Source organism: Pyxicephalus adspersus, chromosome 12, assembly GCF_032062135.1.
Source record: "Pyxicephalus adspersus chromosome 12, UCB_Pads_2.0, whole genome shotgun sequence".
NCBI classification, from domain to species: domain Eukaryota; kingdom Metazoa; phylum Chordata; class Amphibia; order Anura; family Pyxicephalidae; genus Pyxicephalus; species Pyxicephalus adspersus.
This window is the reverse complement of record NC_092869.1, coordinates 26,790,835-26,814,570: the sequence shown is the minus strand read 5'-3', so window position 1 is coordinate 26,814,570 and position 23,736 is coordinate 26,790,835. Positions and strand designations below refer to the sequence as shown.

At 35.1% G+C, this 23,736-nt stretch overlaps 1 protein-coding gene and 1 long non-coding RNA gene across 2 annotated transcripts in view; one reads left to right on the top strand and one right to left on the bottom strand.

The window, feature by feature from the left end:
• Positions 1-8,412, bottom strand: part of LOC140342595 (uncharacterized) — a 19,213-nt gene extending 10,801 nt beyond the window's left edge. Inside the window, exons 1-2 of the long non-coding RNA XR_011923105.1 lie at positions 7,522-8,412; positions 7,101-7,378 (exon numbers count right to left, since the gene is read on the bottom strand). This is a non-coding gene — a long non-coding RNA (uncharacterized lncRNA). The remainder of the gene's footprint in view (positions 1-7,100; positions 7,379-7,521) is intronic.
• The window catches only part of RGS6 (regulator of G protein signaling 6), a 215,153-nt gene that overhangs the window by 168,880 nt on the left and 22,537 nt on the right, over positions 1-23,736 (top strand). The window contains exons 7-18 of the mRNA XM_072428837.1: positions 2,366-2,430; positions 4,853-4,929; positions 8,446-8,527; positions 12,731-12,744; positions 14,205-14,229; positions 14,522-14,542; positions 16,103-16,121; positions 17,004-17,098; positions 18,634-18,695; positions 18,884-18,994; positions 20,702-20,827; positions 22,385-22,571. Coding sequence (XP_072284938.1) covers positions 2,366-2,430; positions 4,853-4,929; positions 8,446-8,527; positions 12,731-12,744; positions 14,205-14,229; positions 14,522-14,542; positions 16,103-16,121; positions 17,004-17,098; positions 18,634-18,695; positions 18,884-18,994; positions 20,702-20,827; positions 22,385-22,571 — 884 coding nt within the window. The remainder of the gene's footprint in view (positions 1-2,365; positions 2,431-4,852; positions 4,930-8,445; positions 8,528-12,730; positions 12,745-14,204; positions 14,230-14,521; positions 14,543-16,102; positions 16,122-17,003; positions 17,099-18,633; positions 18,696-18,883; positions 18,995-20,701; positions 20,828-22,384; positions 22,572-23,736) is intronic.

The following is a 23,736-nucleotide window of genomic DNA, read 5'->3' as shown; positions in this document are numbered from 1 at the left end:
ATATATATATATATATATATATATATATATATATATATATATATATATTGTGAAGGTAATAATGATGAAGATTTACTAGTATCTTATGAGCAAAGATAGAGTTAAACAAATGCAGCCAAAAAAATTGTTCTCATGTTCAAGAGGTTTCACACAGCAAGGGGACACATGGCTCCCCTGCATTTGTTCACCTTTATCTTTGCTCATAAGATTCTAGCAAATCCTCATCAATATCCTCATTTCAGGAGGACCACAACCTAAAGAAGGGGGAATTATATTTAGCATCTATTGGGGTTGGTTTATAAAACAGAATCAATCACTCCCACTAAAAACACATGAATCTACAAGATTCTTCTCCAGAGTCATGTCTGAGTCGCTGCTTTATTGATTCCATTGTATTAAAGTATAACTCCATGGTAAGATTTAGTAAGGGCCTGTGTTGATGGAATTTTGTTTGTTTAAGATATGTTTTGCATTCCCATACAAATCTGAATTTTATAATCCATGCCTCGGTCCATACCTATCTTTGGTTTTGATTTATTAAAGCTCTCCAAGGCTGGAGAGGATACACTTTCATCAGTGAAGCTGGGTGATCCATCAGATTATACAAAAATTTAAATGTGCAGGAAAACATAAGCTAGGTACATTTTCAACGTGAATGGAGTGTGGCATTAATGATTTCATTGTATGAGTTTACATTGTGTGTTTACATGTTTTTTATGATAGACACTAAGGTAAAGATGTGAATTTTAGGTGCATGTATTTAGATGTTTTTTTCATTGTATTGAATAATGTTACATGTCGTATGTAATACCAGTAGAATGAAATATTACCAGGTTTGGGTGGAAAAACAATAACAAATGTGCAAAGTAGAGTAATTCATAACAACTAGTCCACAAATATCTAATTACAGATATGACCTCAGTAAACTGATATTTCATGGTTTGCTATGCACTTCTGTATTCTGCATATCTTTTTCACTTTTTTGTATTGATTTACCAAGTAATCCTATATACAGAACAGAATTATAGATGTTAACAAAAAATTATTGTAATATTTATGGGTAGCAGTAATACAGTATCTAAACTCCACATATTTTCATCTCTTTGGTCCTTGTCTTTTTGGTTTATATACCATATTATTGATATATTACTCAAACTACTATTTTCACATAAAAAGAAATGTAAAATAGAAAATTGCAATTTATTTGCATAGTAGTGGTTTATGAAGGAATTTGCTACACCTTGTTGAAGCATAGAACAAAATATATCCATTAAATGAAACACTTGGTGGTAATTGTAGAAGACATGAATTATGAAAATTAGTTTGTATGGCTCCCTTGGGTGAAATATAAAAGGAGTAACAATTTCACTTTAACCCAATAAGGCTTGATGATAACCTTGACAACCACCTTTCTTCTCTTAAACACAACTCCACAATTTGGGTCATATTATTAAGCTGAAAGCCTCATTTAGTGGACACTTAGTTTCTTTCCAGGAATGATTTCTTTATTGATTTGCGTGAGTGGTATATTGCTGTTTTATATGGTATTGCAAAGATACCCTGAACTATTACTAGCGTGGTTGAAGTTTAAGATGTTAGATGTACTTTTATATCATAAATACATACAATGTATATAATGAAACCGTGACAGTTTAACAACATATTTAATATAATTTTATAAGTCCTTTTCATTGTGTTTATTCTTAAACTTTTATCAAAATCATAGCTGGTAAACATGCTATACCAGTCCCTTTCACAGATACTTTTGGTGAAGGCTGGCAATCTTTTGTTCTCGTCTTTCAATTGTTCTCAACCCGTCACACACTTCTAATGGAGACTACAAATCGTTTGCTGGCACATCTGCACAAGTATGTTCTACTGTTGTTACCATCAACAAACTCACTTGAAAAATGCCATGCAGCACTTAATGAGTGCATACATAATAAGTAGCTGTGGAGAGGCTGCAAGAGATCAGCAGTGCAGATATTCAAATGGATGAAAAAAGATAAACTTTTATTTAACAAAAGGCCCATTGTAGAGTTTGTGTATTTTTTCAAGGTTTATAAAAAATTACAAAAAAATGTGGAGTTTTTAAAATGTTATATATATATATATATATATATACACATTTTTGTTTAGGTTTTTGCTGGTTACTGAAATCCAGCACAATCTAAGATAATATTTGGATTTGGGATTTTACCTTATAGTATAGCACAGAGTTTTGTTGGTGGATGGATAGTCACCATCTTTTACATAAAAACACATCTGTGTATTATCTGGATAAAATATTAGCAATGGTAACTGTTTAAACTGTTTATAAAACAAATTCACTAACCATATAAGTTATGTCTTTAATTTCACTTAGCTATCTATCTATGCAAGAGGACGATGCAGAACAAAGCAAGACTGGAGCTAGCAGATTATGAAGCCGTAGGTATACCAAGATTACAGCCTACAGGAAAAGGAAAGCGACAGAAATATATATAACATTTTTTTTTTATTTTAGTTATCAGTAACATGCTGTCATTAGACATATGTTGATGTAATTTACAGTGTAACTTTTCAACTTTTCTTCACAAATTGTCATGAATGTGTGTTTATAGAAATTCAGATAGGCACAACAAATAAATGTAACTGTTTTATACAAAACTTGTATTTACTGCAAAATATTGTTTGTCACAGTGGGATGCTTTGATTAAGTTATGACAGCAAAGAAAATGCTATTCTGAATATAGGTTGACCAGAGTGATGCTGGATCTGGATAGACAGATATGACAAAAAGTGTGTGATAAAGTGCAGTATTTGCATACTTTCAGAATGTATATTCCTCTAAGGTTGTCCATGGATATAAGAGGATCACTGCCCAGTGTGACTTGTTACAGAGATTCACAGCGGTTGATCTTGTACTTATGGGCTTTTCCTGGCAAACTGATATTTGGTGAGAAAACCTGATTCTAGCATTTTTGTAAAACCATTAATTATGTGTGTAGAGGTCCCACACGAAGTGACTTTAAAATATGGCCCCTACTCTCAAACTCTTATCACATACTAAATTGTATCAACATCGAGGTGACACCACTTTTTCCTATTTCCTGGTGTCACCAGCATATACATTTTTTAGCAAATGTTTTAGCATTTTTTAGCCTATGTTTATGAATAGTTTTAAAACTGAAAAGATCAGAAAAGCATATACATTTCAATTTAAATGAAAATGATCCCAATGCAGATTTGTTTCAATCCCTATTTAAAATGCCTCAACACCCTTTATGGATGCTGTCTGGCATCAATACATTACCTTCTACAAGCCTTTTAGATTTCTGATGTAGTATAACTTGGAGGGACAGTAGTACATTTCAGGTACTTTAACAAGTAACAATTCAATTATTTATTAATAATAATATTAATAATTTTATCTGCAAAGTGCATTTTCACCACATTTACTAAACTCAAGAAATTATCTCTTTTCAGAGTGCACTATACACTTTGCTATGCTAACAGCTTAAACTCCTTCAGTAGCTTCAATGTCTGCATCTTGTTTGGGTGTATTTATATATAGTAGGAACCAAAACACCATATACGTTTATATGGTATCTTTCTCCAATGGTATTATTTGTTCCACAAACAATTATCACATTGAAAGAGATTATTCACTTAACTTAGTGAATGTGGTTATAGTTTAGAATACCCAATCACACGCAAAGAAAAAAACAGGATTTTTCCTTGCTAATGATTGGATAATGAAAGTCAACGGAGCTTAATCTCTTTTCCAATATAAGTGAAAAATCTATTGCAGGGCCTATATAGCCTAAATTCCTTTAGTAAACCGTTTAGTAATTCCTTAAGTAAACTCCTTTTGTAAAAAGCCAATATTCCTTTAGTAAACCAACCCCATAAAGTCTTCTTCCAATGTGAAAGTGAATGGAATAGCAACATGATCAGTTCCAGTATTGCAAAAAGAAAAAATGGGGAATTGTGGACATCTAATCACATGAGTAGGAAATTACATTTCTTAAAGAGTAATATACAAAAACAGTGCATAGAAGACCCCAAATGTTGTTGTGGTTGCCTTGGTGGCAAAAAACATAGTGGATTGTTCGCTGGTTTTTGAAGGTCATAGCTGGCTTTTCATTTAAATGGAAAGGCCATACATATTTGGGCAAAATCACATTATTTAAAGCTTTGAGATAACAAAACAATATTAACAGTAAATCACTCTTTAAATTTATATTATTTTCATCCACGTCCTACACTTTATGAATTACAATTTAAACTAATGTTGAGATAATGAATTTTCAAGCTAGAAAAGTAGAAATGCATCTCATGCCAACTCTATTTCCTGATTAATTTTCCTACTGAAGATCAGAGAATAAAAGCTTTATCTAACGGGCTACTCCAAACCCTGATCTTGAATTTACTTCTTCTGCAGTTTCTTTAAACCATCTCCTTTGGGTCCTATCTTTAAAAAGTTTGCTCATCACTATTTTGCAAAATGTTGGATGGAATATATCTGATGTCTTACAAGTAACTGACTGCCTACATAATATAATATGTATATATAATATGAAACATAGTACTTCCTTTCCAATCAAAACAACTCAACAGGTTTAAATGTTCTGAAAATAGAATGCCTTGGTCAGCTTAAAATGCACAGTTTAAGCTAAAGAGCAATTTTTCATTTGAATCATATGCATTAAGTGCTCCAGATGAAATGTTTGCGCAATTTAATATCTATAGTTGGTTGAAGATTTTTTCTAATGGTTTTGCATTAGTAAAACAGTGCCCTCACAATTAGCAGAGCATGATGCATTATTTACACACTTTTTTTTCTTTGTCCTTGTTTAACCTTTGTCAGGAAAATTTAGCAAGACTTCAGCGGGCATTTGCAAGAAAATGGGAATTCATCTTTATGCAAGCAGAGGCACAAGTCAAGTGAGTTACTATATCCTCCTTTATCGGCATATCTTCAGTTATACCATTAAAGAATTGATCAGTAGTTTATTGGTTGGAGGAATGCAATGCAGGAATTTGTCTCAGAGATGTGCATGCACAGCTCAGTGTATGATGATGGGTATCTTGGCACCCCCTGGCTCCCGGGAATAAATGCAATTAGGCAGTTGTTTATTTTATTGCAGTAGGGACAAGCCATGTTCCTTCTGCAACAAAATATGTGTCTGGTTGCATTTTTTAATGTTCAATTTACCTCTACTTTAGTTATGTCCAGAGAAAGGAGCAGCAGCACACTTAAGAGATTTTTTTTCAGTTTAAGATATACTAGCACAATTATTTTAAGCATATTGTTTTGTTTAACAGCTTGTTACATTTAGTAGTATACAAACATATAAAGAGAATTGGCAGAAACTGACATGAACCAATTACCATTGTTTTTAAAAAATTCCATATTAGGAAGGAAAAATATCAAATATGGTACATGGGTCAGTTAGCATGGACATTCCATCCAAAGTATTATAATAGTCCAAACAAATACATTCAAAAGCTATTACTCTTCAAAGGTTTATTACCACTTAACTATCTGTGATCATAAAAGTTTACAAATAAAAAATTTAAATAGTAACATAGTAAACCTCCACTTATTCTCTGGTTCAATCAATGCTTGTACGCAGAGTGCAAATGTTAAAAGATCAGTACAACAACCTTTGCGAAAGGCCAAAAACAAAACAACATAAGATAATGAAATTAAGAAAGGTAATCAGATAAGGGACAGATAATTGGGCTTTGGGATGGGAGGGGTAAAGAAAAGAGTCAAAGAGATAGGAATTTTCATAAAACTTTTTGATAGTGATTAAGAAAGCTTGAGTCTTCATTCAGTCCAATATCTCTTGTATCACAAAAAATTATCACTCTTTCAAAATTTCTCTCCTGAATCTGCATGAATAAATAAATCCGAGAGAATGGATATGCGCAGACACACTATAAAGGAACATAAGGAAAATGATTTCTGCACACCTGACATCATTTCTCCCAACCAGACCTCTCTATAGATGACATAAATGTTTTAGTCTAGGACATTTTTAAATACTCAGGAGAGGAAAACCATTAAACTGTAAATGACAATTACGTTTGTCAAAAGAGATAATAGGCTGAATGTGGACCTTGGCTTTCCTAATTATTTTTTTCATAGTTACTTGTCTTTATTGATCTTATAACATTCTGGTAAGCCTATGTGCATCAAAACTGTTGGGACCGGGGAAGAAGTGGATGTATACTTGTCTTAAAAATTGACTGTTAGTGCAAATAAAACAAGTATACACAATTGCTACCAAATTACAGCATGATCTGTCCCAAAACAGAAACACTCCAAAATAAAAAAAAAACATTCTGCAATGTATTATTAAAGAAAAAGACCAGGGTACTCCTGAATCTTTTTTATTTAATGCCAGTGTGGGTGCCAACAATTTCTGTCTTCACGGTATTTATCAGTCTATTTATTTCTAAGCATTAATACACAAATAATCCTGATTTGTAATTGAATGCTGAATTTTTTTTTTATCAACCCTAAGTATCAATTTTGATATTTATGCCCATTTTTTTGCCCATAAAGACATATCTTTATTTCTAGGTAATGAATGACACTAAACTATGTGCCATGCTTACTGCATTGTTAGCAACCGTATCTAATTTGTTTAATTAATTTTTATTAATTATATTATAATTTTTATTAATTAACTAGTTAATTAATTTTTTCTATCATGTGCTAGAAACTACATTTAAATGAATCCTTTCAGTGTATGTAGCTCTGGATCAAGAAATAGTTAGTAATTTGTCTATCACCATTATTAAACAGCAGTATTTCCCATTTTTCCCATTCTTCCTGAATCTGAGAGTTTGGAGTTCTCAGCCTCCTTTTTTCATATTTTATAGTATGATAATAATGTAATAAAAGGATTTGAAATGCCTAAATCTCTAAATATCCTCTATTTATATACATATTGTTATTACTAAAACTATTCAAACAATTTCAAGCAGGACAGGTGTTTTTTAAACCATTTTTCCAATGAAACTACCTTTTTTCAAATACATGTATATAAAACAAGACCATGTAAAGGTCCTTTTTGTGAACATATTACTTTTTTTTTTCTTACCTTATTGTGTGATAAAGTAAATCTATAGCCAAAATTTTTGTTCCAGTTTTGAACCCAAGAACATTTTGAACTTTTTTCAAGGTTTGTATTGGCTTTATATTGCTGTTTATATTACTATCGGTGAGCTTGGATGAGGCTTGATTTACTAAACGCATTGAGAATTTCCTGGCCATTTCCTGGTTTGCTTTTGTCTCAGGAATTAGAGGTAATGAAAACAGATTCCAGTATTTCAGTGACAACTTCCTAAAAGAAATTCCTCTTACTGTTCTGAGGTGTCTCTGAAATGAAAATCAAAGGGACACTGACAAAAGTAAAACTAGAACGAATTCATTTATTTTTAATTGGCTTTAGATACAGTAATAAAATACAATATATACAACATATTAAATAAATGTGAAAATATATGTTGCATGTTATTTACCTCTTAAAGCCTCCCTTGTGTATATATCCAAAAACTCTGAGGCTGTTCTTGGGTGTCACAATCCAGCTAACATGGCTGAATGTAATAGATGAATATTAATGTTTACAATATTTTAATGACGTGTCCAGCATTTTCCAGAAAGAGACATATACAGCAGGGTACCCCAACTGTCGGCCTTCTGACAGCTTGGCCGAAAGAGCACACAGACCATTCGTCCCCAACCTGGGAAGCGCACCGGTCAGAGCCGCAAACCATGTCCCCGTATGTATCGCAGGTTTAGGACGGTGGGCGGGTTGTGTCTCTGGAGCCTGTGATGGGAGAGTGGGCGGGTTCTGGCATCATGACGTCGCTCTGTGGGAAGTTTCTTCCCCTTTGAGTGACATACATGGCTCCCCCAGCATGCGCGGTCCGGAATCCTTAAGTTTAGTGTTCCAAAAAGGTTGGGGACCACTGATATACAGTAACAATTGAAATAACATAAACAGTGAAAAAATAATTTGAGTGAAAGTGACAGTAAAAATTACATTTTGTACATTCTTGTCCAAAACTTCATCCACAGGATTCAGTTTTAAGGAAATCTATATAAAAAAGAACTTTTCTCTTTAAAATGCTTATTGCCTTAATTGCCTGGCCAAAACAAACATTTAAATCATAAAAGTGAAGTCAGAACTCCTAGTACTCATTATACTTGGTATAGGTCCCACCAAAGCAGCATGATAGCCAAATAACTAGCATTGGTTAACAATAGCTATCTCCATACTCCTGCAATATTTTGCTTTAAGTTACACTTTCAAACATTTGTTTTCTTTTCAGAATTTTAATTAAGGTCATGGTACGTTCATAAAAATACCTAGAGGTGTAAAATAAGAACAATATCCTAATGTATGTATATGTTTAGCCAAATGACTCATATTTCTTTTACAGAATTGATAGAAAAAAAGATAAAACTGAAAGGAAAATTCTGGACAGCCAAGAAAGGGGATTTTGGGATGTGCATCGACCAGTGGTAAGTCAACTTTCCAAATTACTATTTATAATATACTCCAGTCTTAAGTACCCATAGAGTCAGGCAAAGCACAAACTTAATGTGTGTGTGTGAGAAGGGGGGGTTGTATCATGCTGCATGAGAGTCTGACCTCTGCTGGCTGCAAAAGAGCTGAGGTCTGACTCTACAGATTACTGCAGCTCTTACAAATGTAATAGGGAGCAATGGAAGATAAGATTTATATTTGTATGTGTACACTGGCTGTCATTCTGTAAAGGTTTTCCTCTGTAGATCATTTTTAATATAAAAATAAAATCCTTCTTAAAGGAAATGTTCAAACAATATTTTTTATTGTGTATTTACAAAAAAATAGACTTGACAATACAGAGCAAGATATTGTCTAAGTAAATATTGTGTTTATCAAAAATATATGGCAATAAAGCAAGCTATTTTGACAACAATACAAATGGTGATGGCCATGTCATAGAACAGTGGTCGCCAACATTTTTGGTTCTGCGGACCACGAAAATCACCGGCTCCTGACCGCGCATGCGCAGAGAGACAGGTGTCAATCAAAGGAGGAGAAACCTCCCCTATAGTGACATCATTGTGGCATAAATGGGAGATCCAAGCCTGCGATAGGAGGGTGGGCGGGTTGTGTCCAGGGGCAGAGCATGGCCACTTCCCTGAGCCTGGGACTTGTATGTTTCCTTCTCCTGACCCCACTCGGGTGCACCGGCCAGATCCGTGGAAAACCAAAATTTTAACCGGTTGGCGACCGCTGGTTTAAATAGTCCTCATAGTGTCTAACAATAATTGCCAATTGCATGTGAAGCATAAGCCTGGTTGGCGACCGCAGTCATAGAATGTTCAAATTTCTTTAAAAAATGTATCGTATGTAAAAATTTGTTTCAATCAGTTTTTTTAGGTTTTCAACAAAAACATAACTTACATAACAAAAAAGTAAACATACAACAGTTACAATCTGTTTATACATATCAGTATTGACTTAGTACATACAAAGGATAAGAAACAAAATATAAATCCTATAAACAACATAGACCCTGAGAAGAAAAACAATAAACAGAATCCCTTGTGGGTCAGTATTGCACATATTGGTACGACTACATAGAATACAGCATAACTTCTCACAGGAGCGTATGGCACCGATTATAAACCAATAATCTAGACAACAATAGTGAGAAATAAAAACATACAACAAACACAAACATATATAACAAAATAGCCCTGGGGGGAAGGGGTGGGAGAGGTGGGAAAGGTACACAAAGCAAATATAAAAAAGTAGAGAATAACCCTTAAGGCCGGGGTAAGAATCTAACTAGCAAGTATGATCACTAAGATAAATACGTTTGAAGTCAGGGAGATTCTTTAAACCAATCATATGTAAAATTTTGATACAGAGAAACAATATTTTGGATTGGACTGGCACATTTTAAGTATAAAAAATGTAACCTAAAAGGATCATGAAAAACTAGTCAAAAGGACCAACTACTAACCCATCATGATAGTAAACATTTATACCTTATCATAACGCAACTCTGTTTACCTGTGTACCATTAAAACCTCATTATTTATTTCAGTTTTTTTGCAATCTTTCTTTTGACAAACAATATTTAATATAGCATTCTAACGATTGCAGTGCTTGTCTTTTTTGTATGGTTTTGTAGGGGACAAGCTTTGGGAGTCTTGGGGGGTGCTTTTCTAGAATTTTTTTATTTAAATTTTTGTAGAAAGAAAGTCCAAAAAATGAAGAAAAGAGAAGAAAAATTAGAAGTTTTAGTTGGCAGGGGATTTGCAGTAAGGGGATGGGGATAGAATGCAGGCAAGAATTAGTGGGGGAGTAAGGCACAGTGGGTAAGAAAGGAAAATTTAGTAATTCAGAAGAAAAACAAAATAGAGGAAATTGACTGTCTTGTGGAACTCTAGTTAAGAGTTTTTTTCCTTTAACAGCATGTAGAAAATTGATTTAATAGAACAGAGTCTTCCTATAAAGTTCAGATTTGCTTTTCATGGGCAAAGCAAGATCCTTTCCTTACTCAAGTATCCACATGAGTATGGTGGAAAATAAGGGGGGGGAGTCTTTCTGGGCAGCAAGTGTTTAGGAAATAGTTTTGACCAGCATAAATTGGGAATAAATTATTATTTATTAAGAAAAGTAAGGGGTCACTAAGAGGAAGACGTTGGTAAATGAGTACATTATTTCTCAGTTTTGGACTAGGCCAGAATATGTGAAGGACTGATCCTTCCTCTTTGTTACAATGCCAGTAGTTATGGGACTAAAGGATATGCCCTACAGAGGATTGATGGAGTTCAAACTAGTATAGATGGGAGACTTTATTGAAAGAGGCAAAATGTTCTGTTGTGGTTTAAGTGTGAATATACAACCACTATCTCATTCCTTTTTCTTGAAGAATATCATTGAATCTCTTGATTCAAAATAAATGTCCCATTAATTCAGAAGCGTGTAAGTAGAGTGAATATCTTAAGGGTCCTACCTCTGAACAGAGTGTCTTGTAACTTTTTAGTGGCCTAATGAAAGCTTACTGAGGAACTGGCCCTACAGAAATCCAAGTGGTATGGGACACTGAGCCCAGAGTCCTTTGGCACTGATACAGGGGGCCTGAAAGAAGCCATTTTTTAGGAGCTGCTTCTAATGAACCAGGTTGTCTGTGTTTCATTCTCTTACAGTCATGAAATAAATCCAATTTTATTTTAAAACAAATACATTATTTCACTAAAAGCTGTCAATTTAGTAACATGTTTACATACACAGCTAACAACGAAATATATTATTTTTGGTAATTATTTGGTAATTGCTAATGAACAATTATATTTTTGTACTGTTATTCGAAAACAATAGACATAATAATCAGGCCTATTTATCAGAGGCACAGTGGATTTTTAGGAGTGCAGAAAATAAATTAGTCAAGAAATATACCTTATTATTCCTCGATGTGTTTCTCAAACGTTGTACATTTATAAGAGCATTATTTTACTTAGCTTCAGTATCCCTTCATACTATTAGGATGCTCTCCATGTTGCCACAGCCAAGACCAAAACTATATTTCCAAAACAAAACCTAGTTGCAAGCTCTAACCTGACATTTTATCTACAATTCCCACACCTTGAAATTCAAAATATTTGTCCCACATTGCACTACCTTTGGCGGTTGTCGAAATTCTATTCATCATCTATTGTCATTAATATTGTAATATTTGATTTTTTTTAAACCAAAGTTTCAGTGTACAATTAGTGGTGGTGGGTGATCTCCACCATTGTAACAGACATAGACCTAGACCCAGCACTATTATACATATCTTTTAAATGGTTACTGCTTTAAAATAAGATCAATTATAATATACATCATTTATATATATATATATATATATATATATATAAAATGTATATTGTATAATACATGTACATTTGCTCCTTTTTGCATATTCACGCAGTCCTTATCTCCTCACCTATGCTGAAAATACACACAGTACAGCTTCCAAACACTATTTTATATTTTAAAGAATATAAAAGAGAACAGATTAAAAATTGACTCGTTGTATTGGTCTATTTTATCTAAAGAGCTTGTTTATCAGCACCTAAACAGTTTGCATTCTTCATCACACCAGATGGTTAAAAGTCATTTGACCAAGAAAAACTTCTGTATCATAGCAACTGGAGTCATTCAAGTGTGTTGCAGACAGGGGCACATGTGAATGAACTGCTGAGTAATTCCAGGGAATGATATCAGGTTTATTCACTAATGTAGGAATTACTGTTGTAGAAGTATATTGCAGGGAGTGTTCATGAAAAGAGAATGAGTACTTTATTGCAAGAAGCGAAAAATACAGGACTTTTAAGGCATCAATTTTCAAAACACATAATTTGAGTCCTTCATTTTACGCTTTATGCAAGAATGAGCAGGTTGCTTAAAGAAGCCCTTATTTTAAAGGTAAAGCTAAACACCAGACAAACAGCTAAATACACACTTGGAATGCATACAGGGATGTAGATTACTTTCCAGAGCATTTGTATTAAAGCCCTGCTACCCGACTCAACTAGTTGAATGGCACCACTTATAAAAATAATACAATGGCATCACCTCTCTACCACAGCCTACATTCTGGACAGTAAAGTAGAAACAAGAGACTAATCAGGCCATCTCACTGCTCACTCTGCCTTAACCATTTTTCGTTAGCTTGTCAGCCTATTTGCTTGCAGCACACCTGAGTGGTGTGTACTCCCCCCCCCCCCCCCCCCCATGTACATTAAATAGGGGTTGCAAATGACAGACTTATACAGACAGTGATAGAGGAGGAGAGGACCCTGCCCCCGAAGAGCTTACAATTTAGTAGGTGGGGAATTTTACACACAATAAGATGGGGGATTACATTTCCACTTCCATATTTTTATGAATAGTGCTTTTCTTCAGAGTCCTCTTCTTCCACCTCTGAGGTCTTCCAGTCCATTGGCAAATTAGACTGTAAAAAAATCACTATGCAACCCCCTAATCAGTCAGCAACCCTCTAATCATAAAAAAAGGTCCAAGAAAAAGATGGATTGCTTTTTAAAGAAGACATTTAGAGCCCCTTCAGTTACTAGCAGTGCAATAAAAACATGTACAAAAGCTGTCAATACATACCGATTCAGTCATGCATATGACCCCATGACATTGTCATTGTGGTGCAGTCAAATGTAGGTGAATTACCAACTACTATACAGTCTGTTGGGGTGCCATTCACAATAAATGGCATAGCAACACATTGCCCAGCATATATGTTTTAATACCCTTCACAATGTTTACAATGTTCTTTATCACTAAGCAAAGTTACAATTTATGTGACAGACAGCAATATAAAAAAAATCCTTAGGAGCTAGCAAAATGTCTTTCAACTTTAGGGTAACTGTTTATTAGACAAAACAATTTAAACAGCATTAGGTATAAGTAGGCTGCTTTGATAAGAATAATTTTATTGCCTGCCTCCTCTTCAGTGTCTCCATTGTCCTTCACAGCCCACCATACAAAGTATTAATCTTTAGTACTGCTTATCACATTTGTAGTTTTAGTTATGTTTGGAAGCTAAAGCTGCGTACACACTTGCAATTTTTGTCGTTGGAAAGGATCTTTCACGATCCTTTCCAACGACAAAGGACTGCACGATGCATGAACGGTGCTGTACATACAGCACCGTTCATGCTGTATGGAGAGGGGAGGGGGAGAGCAACTGAGCGGCACCCTGCTGCGCGCTCTCCCCCTTCCCTTTCATTAGGATCGGTTGTCGTCCATCGTCCGTGGATCCGGCAGGACGGTCATTCGGACGATGGACGACACCGACTGTACACACGGCAGATTTTCGCCCGATATTTGGCCGATGCCGATTATCGGGCGATAAAAATCTGCAGTGTGTACGTAGCTTAAGAACCATGTGGACATACCCTGGTATGAACAGTGCTGAAAGCTGTAAACTTCACAGGCTGCAAAATGTTATGCAGGCTTTATTGGCCTAGCAGTACAGCTGTATATATACTTAATATTAAATTTGTTTTGCTCAACCTACAGTTACAATTTAAAAGTATTAAAGGTACAGGTAAAGCAATGTTTTGGATATTGGGCCTGATTTATTAAAGCTCTCCAAAACTGGAGAGGATACACGTTTATCAGTGAACCTGGGTGATCCAGCAAATCTGAAATGGATTTCTCAAAAGTCATTGGCTTTTTGTTAGCAAATGTTTTCAATCCTGGACCCGATCCATTCCAGGTTTGCTGGATCACCCAAGTTTACTAACCAAATTGTATCTTTTCTAGCCTTGGGGAGCTTTAATAAACTATGACCAATGTGTATTACTTTTCTAATTTGAATCTTGAGCACAATCCCCTAAGGGGTCTATTTCAGGTGAAGCATAGCAAGTGGCAGTAGTAAGAAATAATCTATTTACAGGTAGCTTGCACTCAGTAAGAATCAATTTTGATAAATAGGAGAAACATAGGAATAAAAGTGTTTGAGGAGGAAAGACTATGTTAGTAGATTTTCTTAATGTGTTAAAATTGAAGAGAGTCAGGGAGATAACTGTTAAAGATGAAAAGGAATCTTTAGCTTTTACTGAGCAACAGACATTGATGTACAGTGATTTCTTTTAAAATTGCTTAGTGTTATAAACTGTGAGCATCATATAAAATGGCCCAAAACTCCAGAAATTTAGAGTATCTACAACCATTTAACATTCGCCTTTACACAGCAGGTTCTGCTCCCTAGTGGGTTCATAATTTTGCCTTGTCATGGAAATTACAGGCTGGTAAACTATTTTTATGTATTCATAGAGAAAAAAATGGAACACAGAATATACATAGAAGGAGCTGTGCTGAGTTTCCCAGTGTACACTGGCACAAATTTACATACACACAAAAGAAATATGTTTGTTAAATATATTGCAATATAAGTAATGGTACAAACATAAAGTAGATCTAAACCCTAAATGGATGACATTTCATTTTATAAGGCTCATGCTTCACATGCAATTGGCAATTATTGTTAGACACTATGAGGACTATTTAAACCTTAAGCCAACAGGTGAAAATTTTGGTGGTCCGCCGCTCTGGGCAGTCCCCCCCGAGCAGGGTCAGGAGAAGGACTCTGCTGAGGGGACGCACTGGCCAGAGCCGCAGGACACAACCTCATACAAGTCCCAGGCTCAGGGAAGTGGGCAGGCTGTGGGCAATCCGCCCACTTTCCTATCGCAGGCTTAGATCTCTGATAGGAGAATGGGCAGGGCTATGTCATGATGACGTCCCTACGGGGAAAGTTTCTCCCCCTTTGATTGACACCTGAATCCCTGCGCATGTGCGGTCAAGAGCCGGTAATTTTAGTGGTCCCCCGGACTGAAAAGGTTGGCGACCACTGATTTAAACAGTTGTTTAATAGAAGGTATCATTTTCAGTTCATCCACTGGATGATGCTGTGTTTGATTTCATTTACAATGAATACATATGTAATTTTTTGTAAATAAAAATGAGTGTAGTGGCTGTCATTTATGTTACAGTTTTGTTAGGTGTTTCCTTCTTTCTGTGCTCTGTAAGGATTAGCTTAAAACAGAGAATTTGTAATGAGCCAGTCTGTGTATGGAAGTTTGAGCTTAGGGCTTTTGCATGTATTTTGCATGTTTTTCCAGCTTATCACCTCTGTTTAAGTTTACTGCTAGCCTAAGCAGTGTTTGTCAGCCTGTCCTTACCACAAACAGTCCTGGACACAAATGTCCTCTGAGTGCCAGCCTTCACATGGAATACCATGTTCTGATTTCATGGCCAAAAATGTATTTTCCCCATCCTTTCCCGCATGTGACTTATGATAGAACTGCGTATGATTTTGTTACTCCAACCAATGACAGTACATGGAGCCAACCACTCCCATGCTGGCAGGAGTGGGTTGTTGAGACTGTGTTACTGATAGAGTCAGCCATTCCATCCGAGAGGAAAGTCTACATCTATGTGTATGTATATGCTTAGTCTGTACATCTATGTGTATGTATATGCTTAGTCTGTACATAGAAAGTTTGGCTGCTAGGAAGCAACATATTAGGCAGCAGCAAAAAAAAAACAGCAGTGTCTTGGGCTCCAAGGGCACCTACAAGAGATGTGGGGGACATGTCAATGTTTCCCTTTTTGTAAAAATGTGAAAGCCATATAATATTAAAACCTGCACAGTAAATTTAGCATTACAAATTACACACAACAAAAAGTCATTGAAAATAATAAAAGTAAAATATTCTGCAAACATAGAAGAGTTGGAAAAATTGAAGAGGCTGACAAAAGGAAACTATAGGGTTCACGACACCCTTCAGTACTATTTCCAACATTACAAAAAAAAACAATTTGGTTGGAGTTTGGTAATAAGCAGAAGATAACCCACACCAGTGTCCCACCATATAACCTAGCCTCTAGCTGATGCAAAAAGGTGTGGTAACCTCACTGTCAGTCCAGCATGTCTAAGGCTTTTAAATTGTTTGTGCAGCACAACATACCTTTTAATGAATGTGCCTTTTTTTCCAGTTAACTGCAATGCACAGTTATAAACCACCAGTGCATTGTGGCGACCTGGAGAAAAAAAGTTTCAGGTGTGCTAAAAGGTTGTGGTGCCATGTGTTAGTAGATTAACTTCTGCTTAATGTCAAACTCGCAGGCTGCCAAAAGGCATGACCTCTGTGGCTCTTTAGGGTGCATGTGAAAAAAAAAAGAAGCACATTGCACTGCACTGCAGATGATGACTCACCATGCTTCTTAGAAGCATGGGCTAAACCATATGTAAGTGCAACACAAATCTGAGTATCTGGTCTTAAAGGCAGCAATGGTTATGCATATTTTTTATAAAATAGTCTTAGAGAGGCCACAGATAGTCACAAGAAACTTCAAGACAATGCCTTTCCTTTTCTAAACACTATTTTTTCCCTCCTTCCTGATTGTCCTCTTCTGTTCCTTTATAGTCAGTATATGGTGTGTCAGAAGATTCTCAGTCACAGAGTCCAGTCCACATGGCATCCCACGTGATTAGAAAAACAACAAAAGATGACTTGCGAAAACAGGTTGGTGGGTTCTTCAGAAATTACTGATGAAGAGTAGATAACTACAGTGCAGAAATGGGAGTGTCAGAATGGGGAACAATGTTTGAAAAAAAATGCTTTTGCATAATTACCAGTATATTACATTATAAGATGTTTGAAAGGAGCAGAGAATTGGTGGGAATTCGTCAGCAATGGTGTAGAACATGAAGCTTCTTTTTACTTATTTTACTATTTATTCAGACTGCATGACATTGATATAATTATTTATGTTTGCACATGAGCAGAGTTTTTTGTAGCATGCCTGAGATTTTGAGAATTTTTACTGTAAGGAGCAGCTATATAGTCTTAGCTGCCACAGCAACAAGGACAAAAGGTGAGTCATCTGCCCATCTTCAACTACATTGCTACACCTATGAAATCCAATATACTATTCTTCCTAGTTTGGCTGACAGGTAAATACAAGCACAAGCGGGATGACAGTCTCTGTTTTTGGTCATTGCTTCTAACATTACAAAGAACTCTTTACTGCCTTCTGCATGGCTAAATAAATGTCTGACTGTTGAAAATGTTGCAGAAATCAAGGCAAACATTTTTCAGGCTCCATTAAGGCTAGATAATTGCATCGTACTTTTTATTTGATACACCACTTTTTCAGAGTTTTTTTAATAACCTAATTGTTTTTTTAGGCATTGGCTCTAAGGACACTGGCATAGGTGTTTAATTTATGTTGAAGATAATTATATTGAATTATTATAAAAGTTCATAAAAATTTAAAATCTGAACCAATAAAGGCATTAAAGATCAGATAGTTATTTTTATTAGAAGTGATACAAAATACATTATTAAAAATGTTAAATGTAATTAATTGCGTTTAGCTATAGGTTAACCTGCTGGCAAAAAAAAAATAGTATATAGGTCTATGGCCACCACATTAAGGAAAAATGCCAGTAAGGTATTCATTAATAAAATGTAAATTCTTGAGTGACTTAGTTGTATATTTTAACAAAAATCACAGAAGTTTTTCAAGCAGCTATCCAATGATAATGTAAAAAAATGTTGTAAAAAAGTTGGAGAAACTGTAAATAAACACAGTTTCTCATTTACATTTTGGAAGAATCCATTGTGCTAGGTGGAACCTTACTTATCAGGGCTATTTACGCATTTTTTTTCTTGATTCCACATTAACAAGGCTTAAGAACTGTGGAGACATTTTGGAACCAACTATTTGTGGGACAGTGCAAACACAATTCTTTTGTGTTTGACTCGCTAGTCATTCTGCTAAATCATAATTTATGTCTAATGATATTCTTTACCTCCAGTTACAGGAGGCATCCATGGGGATCACTTACATCTCCTCTTAAGCCAATTCTTACTTAGAGGGTACGGGTGAGAACAAGAAGTCTCTGGGAGTAAGGATTTCTCTCTATATCTGTGCTATGCTCTTGATGTTTGTAGGAAGCGTTGCATAGAAATTTAGTTCTTATAAAATAATAAATGTTATATATTCTAAACATGTACATCATAGATTGGATTAATGTTAAATTATTTTTTTGCAGATTCATTTTCTGAATGTTCAGATAGATCGACATTGTTTAAAAATGTCCAAAGTAGCTGACAGGTAAGTTATCATAAAAGACTGCAATATGTATAAAAAGAGGAGTTCTTTGACTGTAATAATATACCAGCTATTCAATAAATTACTTGAAACAATGTTAGAACTGTACCATCCTAACTGTGAGGTAATTATCTTTATGTGATGTAAGGTTTTACTATGTGAATTTCTTTTTTGTTTTACATTTTCAACAGCTTTATTGCTTTTTCTGAACAATATACGGAGTATGATCCTTTCCTTACCCCACCTGAGCCTTCTAATCCATGGATAAGTGATGACAGCACTTTCTGGGATTTAGAAATAAGGTATAGTGTAACATTTAACATGATTTTAGTAAAATATACAGATTACAGCAGCCCTGGGCTGTAGAAGACAGAAATTAGTATGCACAGTCATTGCTGATGCCTACAAATACAATGCAGGAACCTATTTAGTAACTGTACTTTGCACTAATGTACACACTATGATGCAGAGCCTTGGTAAATGCTTTAAAATTATTTCAAGTTAAAGTTAATAAACTGGGCCATTCCATTGATAAATGGGAAAGCCTATTTCCACATTTCCTGTCTACACATTGCAAGTGATGCTTTATTCCCTTATACAGGCAAACTGTGTATTAACTTCCGGTTCTTTGCAGACATTGGAACAGGAAATGAAAAGCCCTGTGTGAAAAGATTCCATTTATCATTCTGTCATATCTGCCATATTGCAGAACAGCATGCTGTGTTACTGCAGCACTTTCATTTTGAATAGGCCTCACATGTGTGTTGTGGTACAGTGAATTGCAGGTGTGTTCTGTAGTGAACTAGAACTGTAGTGAACTGTAGTGAACTGGTTGTGTTAAAAATTATTAGCATTGCAATGCATTGTTATACTAACTTTTAGTATGACTAGCTTTTACTCTTAAAATACTATATAAATAAATGTATTATATGTGTTAAACAATTTCTAACCAGATTTTGCAAACCTTTGCTTTTCTTCTGTCATGACAGTTAGAGCCTGTAAAGTGATTTTTCAGAGAAACAAATAAAGTATGTAAAAAGATTTTGAATTTTTAAGGTTGATTAGGTTTTTGTAAAGTTCTTTTTATTAACCTAACAAGGGAAAGGGTTTTGAAATAGATTTTGAACCACAGAACAGTTTGTGTGTCAACTTGCAAAAGTGTCAGGTTGAATTGGCTTTTTATTATTAGCAACATGCGTAAATTGAAGAGGTCTAAAGGACACCTCACTAGCTCAATTTAGGTAAAAATATTGTTTTTTACACTTCTGAGGAGGCATTTTTTTTCCTGATTTAGGGCTCTATTTATAACAGTTTGCTGATAAAATTTGTTTATTTATTATTTGTTTTCTATTGTGACATCTGTGCACTTTTGAAGATTGGCCAATAGGTGTCAACATGTCATGGTTTTATTAGGAGAACTGTAGAAAAATATGACCTAAAAATTCATCGCCAGCAAATTTCATAGCTTTCATCTGGGGGAATAAATTATAAATAGAGCCCTTAATTTTCTGACATTCTTTTCTTTTTGATTAATATTGTGATAAAGTTAAAAAAAAGCTGAATTTAAAGTTCTGCAAACACAAATTATTACAATTACTATTTTACACACAAAAAAGTACAGTCAAAATAACATAAAGTTTACTAATATAGCTATTATCAAATAATCCCTACAGATATACTTTGTTGGTGCCTTGACAGCTGAAAAGTCATTATAGTAAATCAGATGCTCAACATGAAAACAAGGTGTTAAATAAAATTAACAACAGTAGAATATAAAACCCATGACGTGCACTCAAAATATTGATGAATAATAATTAAATCTTGTTAAGATAACAAATAACATACAAATCTGTAAAACATAATATTAAACATTTGCATAAACATTTAAGTTATCATGGCTGTCTCTTATGGTTTCCTTTATTAAAGGAAAGCAACTCTCATAAGAACATTTTGTAACAATAAACAGTTAGTTTCACAAATTGAATAAATCTTTTTAATCCCCAAAAAAGCAAAGAGCCAACCCAGCAGCGTGTGAAAAGATGGGGCTTCACGCTTGATGAAGTTTTAAAAGACCCAGTAGGACGAGAGCAGTTCCTTCGCTTTTTGGAGTCAGAGTTCAGTTCTGAAAACCTCAGGTAAGGCATTAGCAATGTTCTTTGTGTTCTATGGTCCCTTAAATATGTACATTCTGTCATAAACATATATCACGTAATTCAGATAAAGCCACAATTTTTTTTAATGTTGCATGGAGTATGAAATACTTAGTACCCCGTCAACTATATGGCAGTCCCTATTTGGAGGATTTATTTTGTCCTCTTGATCTCTGTTATCTAGACAAAGAGGAAAAAATTCCAAATATTGAGTAGGACTGGAAGGGAAATCAAGGCATTTTCTGGTGACAATTAAGAATTGACTTCAACCACCTTTGTAAAGATTTATTCTCATTTCAGTTGTGCCTATTTTATAAAAAATAAAGATCACACTCCTTATTGGGACACAGATGGTCAAAGCCTGGCAAGGTTTTGTCCATTTAAAAAAAAAAAATATGAAAGATTTTATATATTGTTAAATAGTCCACAGATTATTAGGATCATTAAACATTCATTGTTTTTAAGATGGTGTTCCCAGGGCTGGATTTAAAATTTTTGCTCCCCCTGAGAGGAAAGGAGAGAAAGGAAAATGAGAGTGCAGAGGATAGAGGTGAAGAGAGTAAAACTAGGGCAGAAAGAGGGATGGTGAGGTTAGCAGAGAGCTGGGGAGAGGGCAAAAAATAGAGAGAGAGGGAGAATAGAGAAACAGAGATAAATGGAAAGAAAGGGAGGGTGGAGAGAGGAAGGGAAAGAGGGAGAAGACAGAGAGAGATAAAAAGGGGAGAGGGGAAAGAGACAGGGAAAAGAAGAAGAGGGCAAAAAGAAAGTGGGACGAAGAGGGAAATGGGAGGGAAGACAAAGGGAGAGGGAGGGGATAGAGAGAAGGAGGAGAAGGAGAGATGGAGGGAGATAAAGAGGGGGGAAGAGAGGGAGAGAGTGGTATGAAAAGGGAGAGTGCAATGGAGATAGAAGGGTGATACATTCATTACAAATGCCACCCTGCACAAACCTGCACTGTTACTGTAAATCTTGGTGGCAGGAAATGTTGTATTGCTGCCCCCATAGTGCTCATGCTGCCCTAGGCCATGGCCTAGGTGGCCTTATGGGAAATCCAGCTCTGGGGGTTTCATGATTTACAATCAGTTCATAACTGACATTCACATACATGCATGCTTGTATCAAACAAGCCTGCGTGACTATAAAAACTGTAGATAATGTACCTAGGCAACAATCTTGATCTCTTGACAAGTTTTATCTTCCTGATTTTGCCTGGTGCCTCAGCGTACTGTTTTTTTTTGTTTGTTTGTTTTTTGTTTTAAAATCCAACAGGTCTCATATCTGCTTTATGGTCAAAGGTAAATACAAAAGTGTTTTTTTGTAATATTGGTATTTGTGTCTATGGGTCCTGGAGATAATCATTATCAGCCGTTGACAAACCTTTCCATTAGAGGACATTATTATAGCATAAGATCAAGAGATAGGATCATACACAGTCAACTGTCTTTTCTAGTCCAGTCTAACAGAAATATTAAATGTTCAACTATTTGGTTTCGATTTAAAATTGCACACATGTTTACTATTAAATGTATTTATTTTCTGAAGGTTTTGGCTGGTCGTTCAAGATCTGAAGAGGCAACCTTTGCAAGAAGTTCCAAAAAGAGTAGAAGAAATATGGCAAGAGTTTTTGGCCCCTGGAGCACAAAGTGCCATCAATTTAGATTCCCACAGTTTTGAGAAGACAAGCCAAAATGTAAAGGATCCAGGGAGGTACACATTTGAAGATGCACAGGTTCGTTGTTTTGCACATTATTTTAATGATTTTTGAATATAAAAATGTATGTACCTGCACCTGCAGTTTGACTAAATCCTCATATCACTGTTACTGGATATTAATATTATATAACCAAATACAGGATTAGGATTATTATTATATATGTGTGGGAAGGGGTGCTAGGAAAATAGTCAGAAATAGTTCTTAGTTTATATGGTGACTCTATTAAAGGATTTTTTTTCTATTCTGCTAATATACATAAAATGTAATGATAAAAATGTAGCACCTACCAGATAACTGCTTTATTGATTTGACTTATCTCAAGGATGATAGCTGTAAAGTAATAATGTTTTTTAGTTTGTAGATCCTTGAACCTGATCAGCTTTCTTTATAATGAACTGTAAGATGGAACTAAACCCAGCCTATGTTCACCTGTCCCCCTTCCATCATGGGCATCGCCATCTTCTTCCTGCTTCTCTTGTTTTCTTGTTCTGATCCAATACTATCTTGATTGACCAGGCTAGGATCATGTAACTCCCATGTACTTGTTCATTCAGCCCAGCAGCCACAAGGCAAGCCATAATGTGCCAGGTATCCCAGCAGCCAACAATGAGCTGTGCATGCTCAGCGATTTTGGCAGTAAAAGAAGAACGACCAGGCAGATAACAATGCTTAATGTAGAAGAGACATTTTCTGTCCCTTTCTGCAATTAAGCCCCACCTGATCGCAACTTTTATTCCTACTTTATTTTGGATAGAATAGTAAATGTGCCTACACTATTTTCTTTATTTAAAGAGACCCTAGCACTTTGTGTTACATAATTTCTTTGATTGTAGTAACGAAATCTTAGATCGTATGCACAATACTGTTTGAATTAGTTATACATTTTACAGCAGCACCTAATCTCTGGTAAATGCAGGTCTTCGAACAAAGCTTTTATCTGTATTGATCATATGTGCCATATACTATGTTTGTCTTACATTATTTAAAAGTTTTTTTCAATACATGTGCTATTACAGGACAGAGGCAAAAGAAGATTTTATACAGTTTATAACTTATATAACTACACTTATATGTTAATAAAAGAGTTTACAGAACTTTTAGGGGGGCTGTTATATATTGACTATCTCTGTAAAAAAAATCTACATGTGGTAAGTTTAGGTGAAGCCCTAAATTACACCCT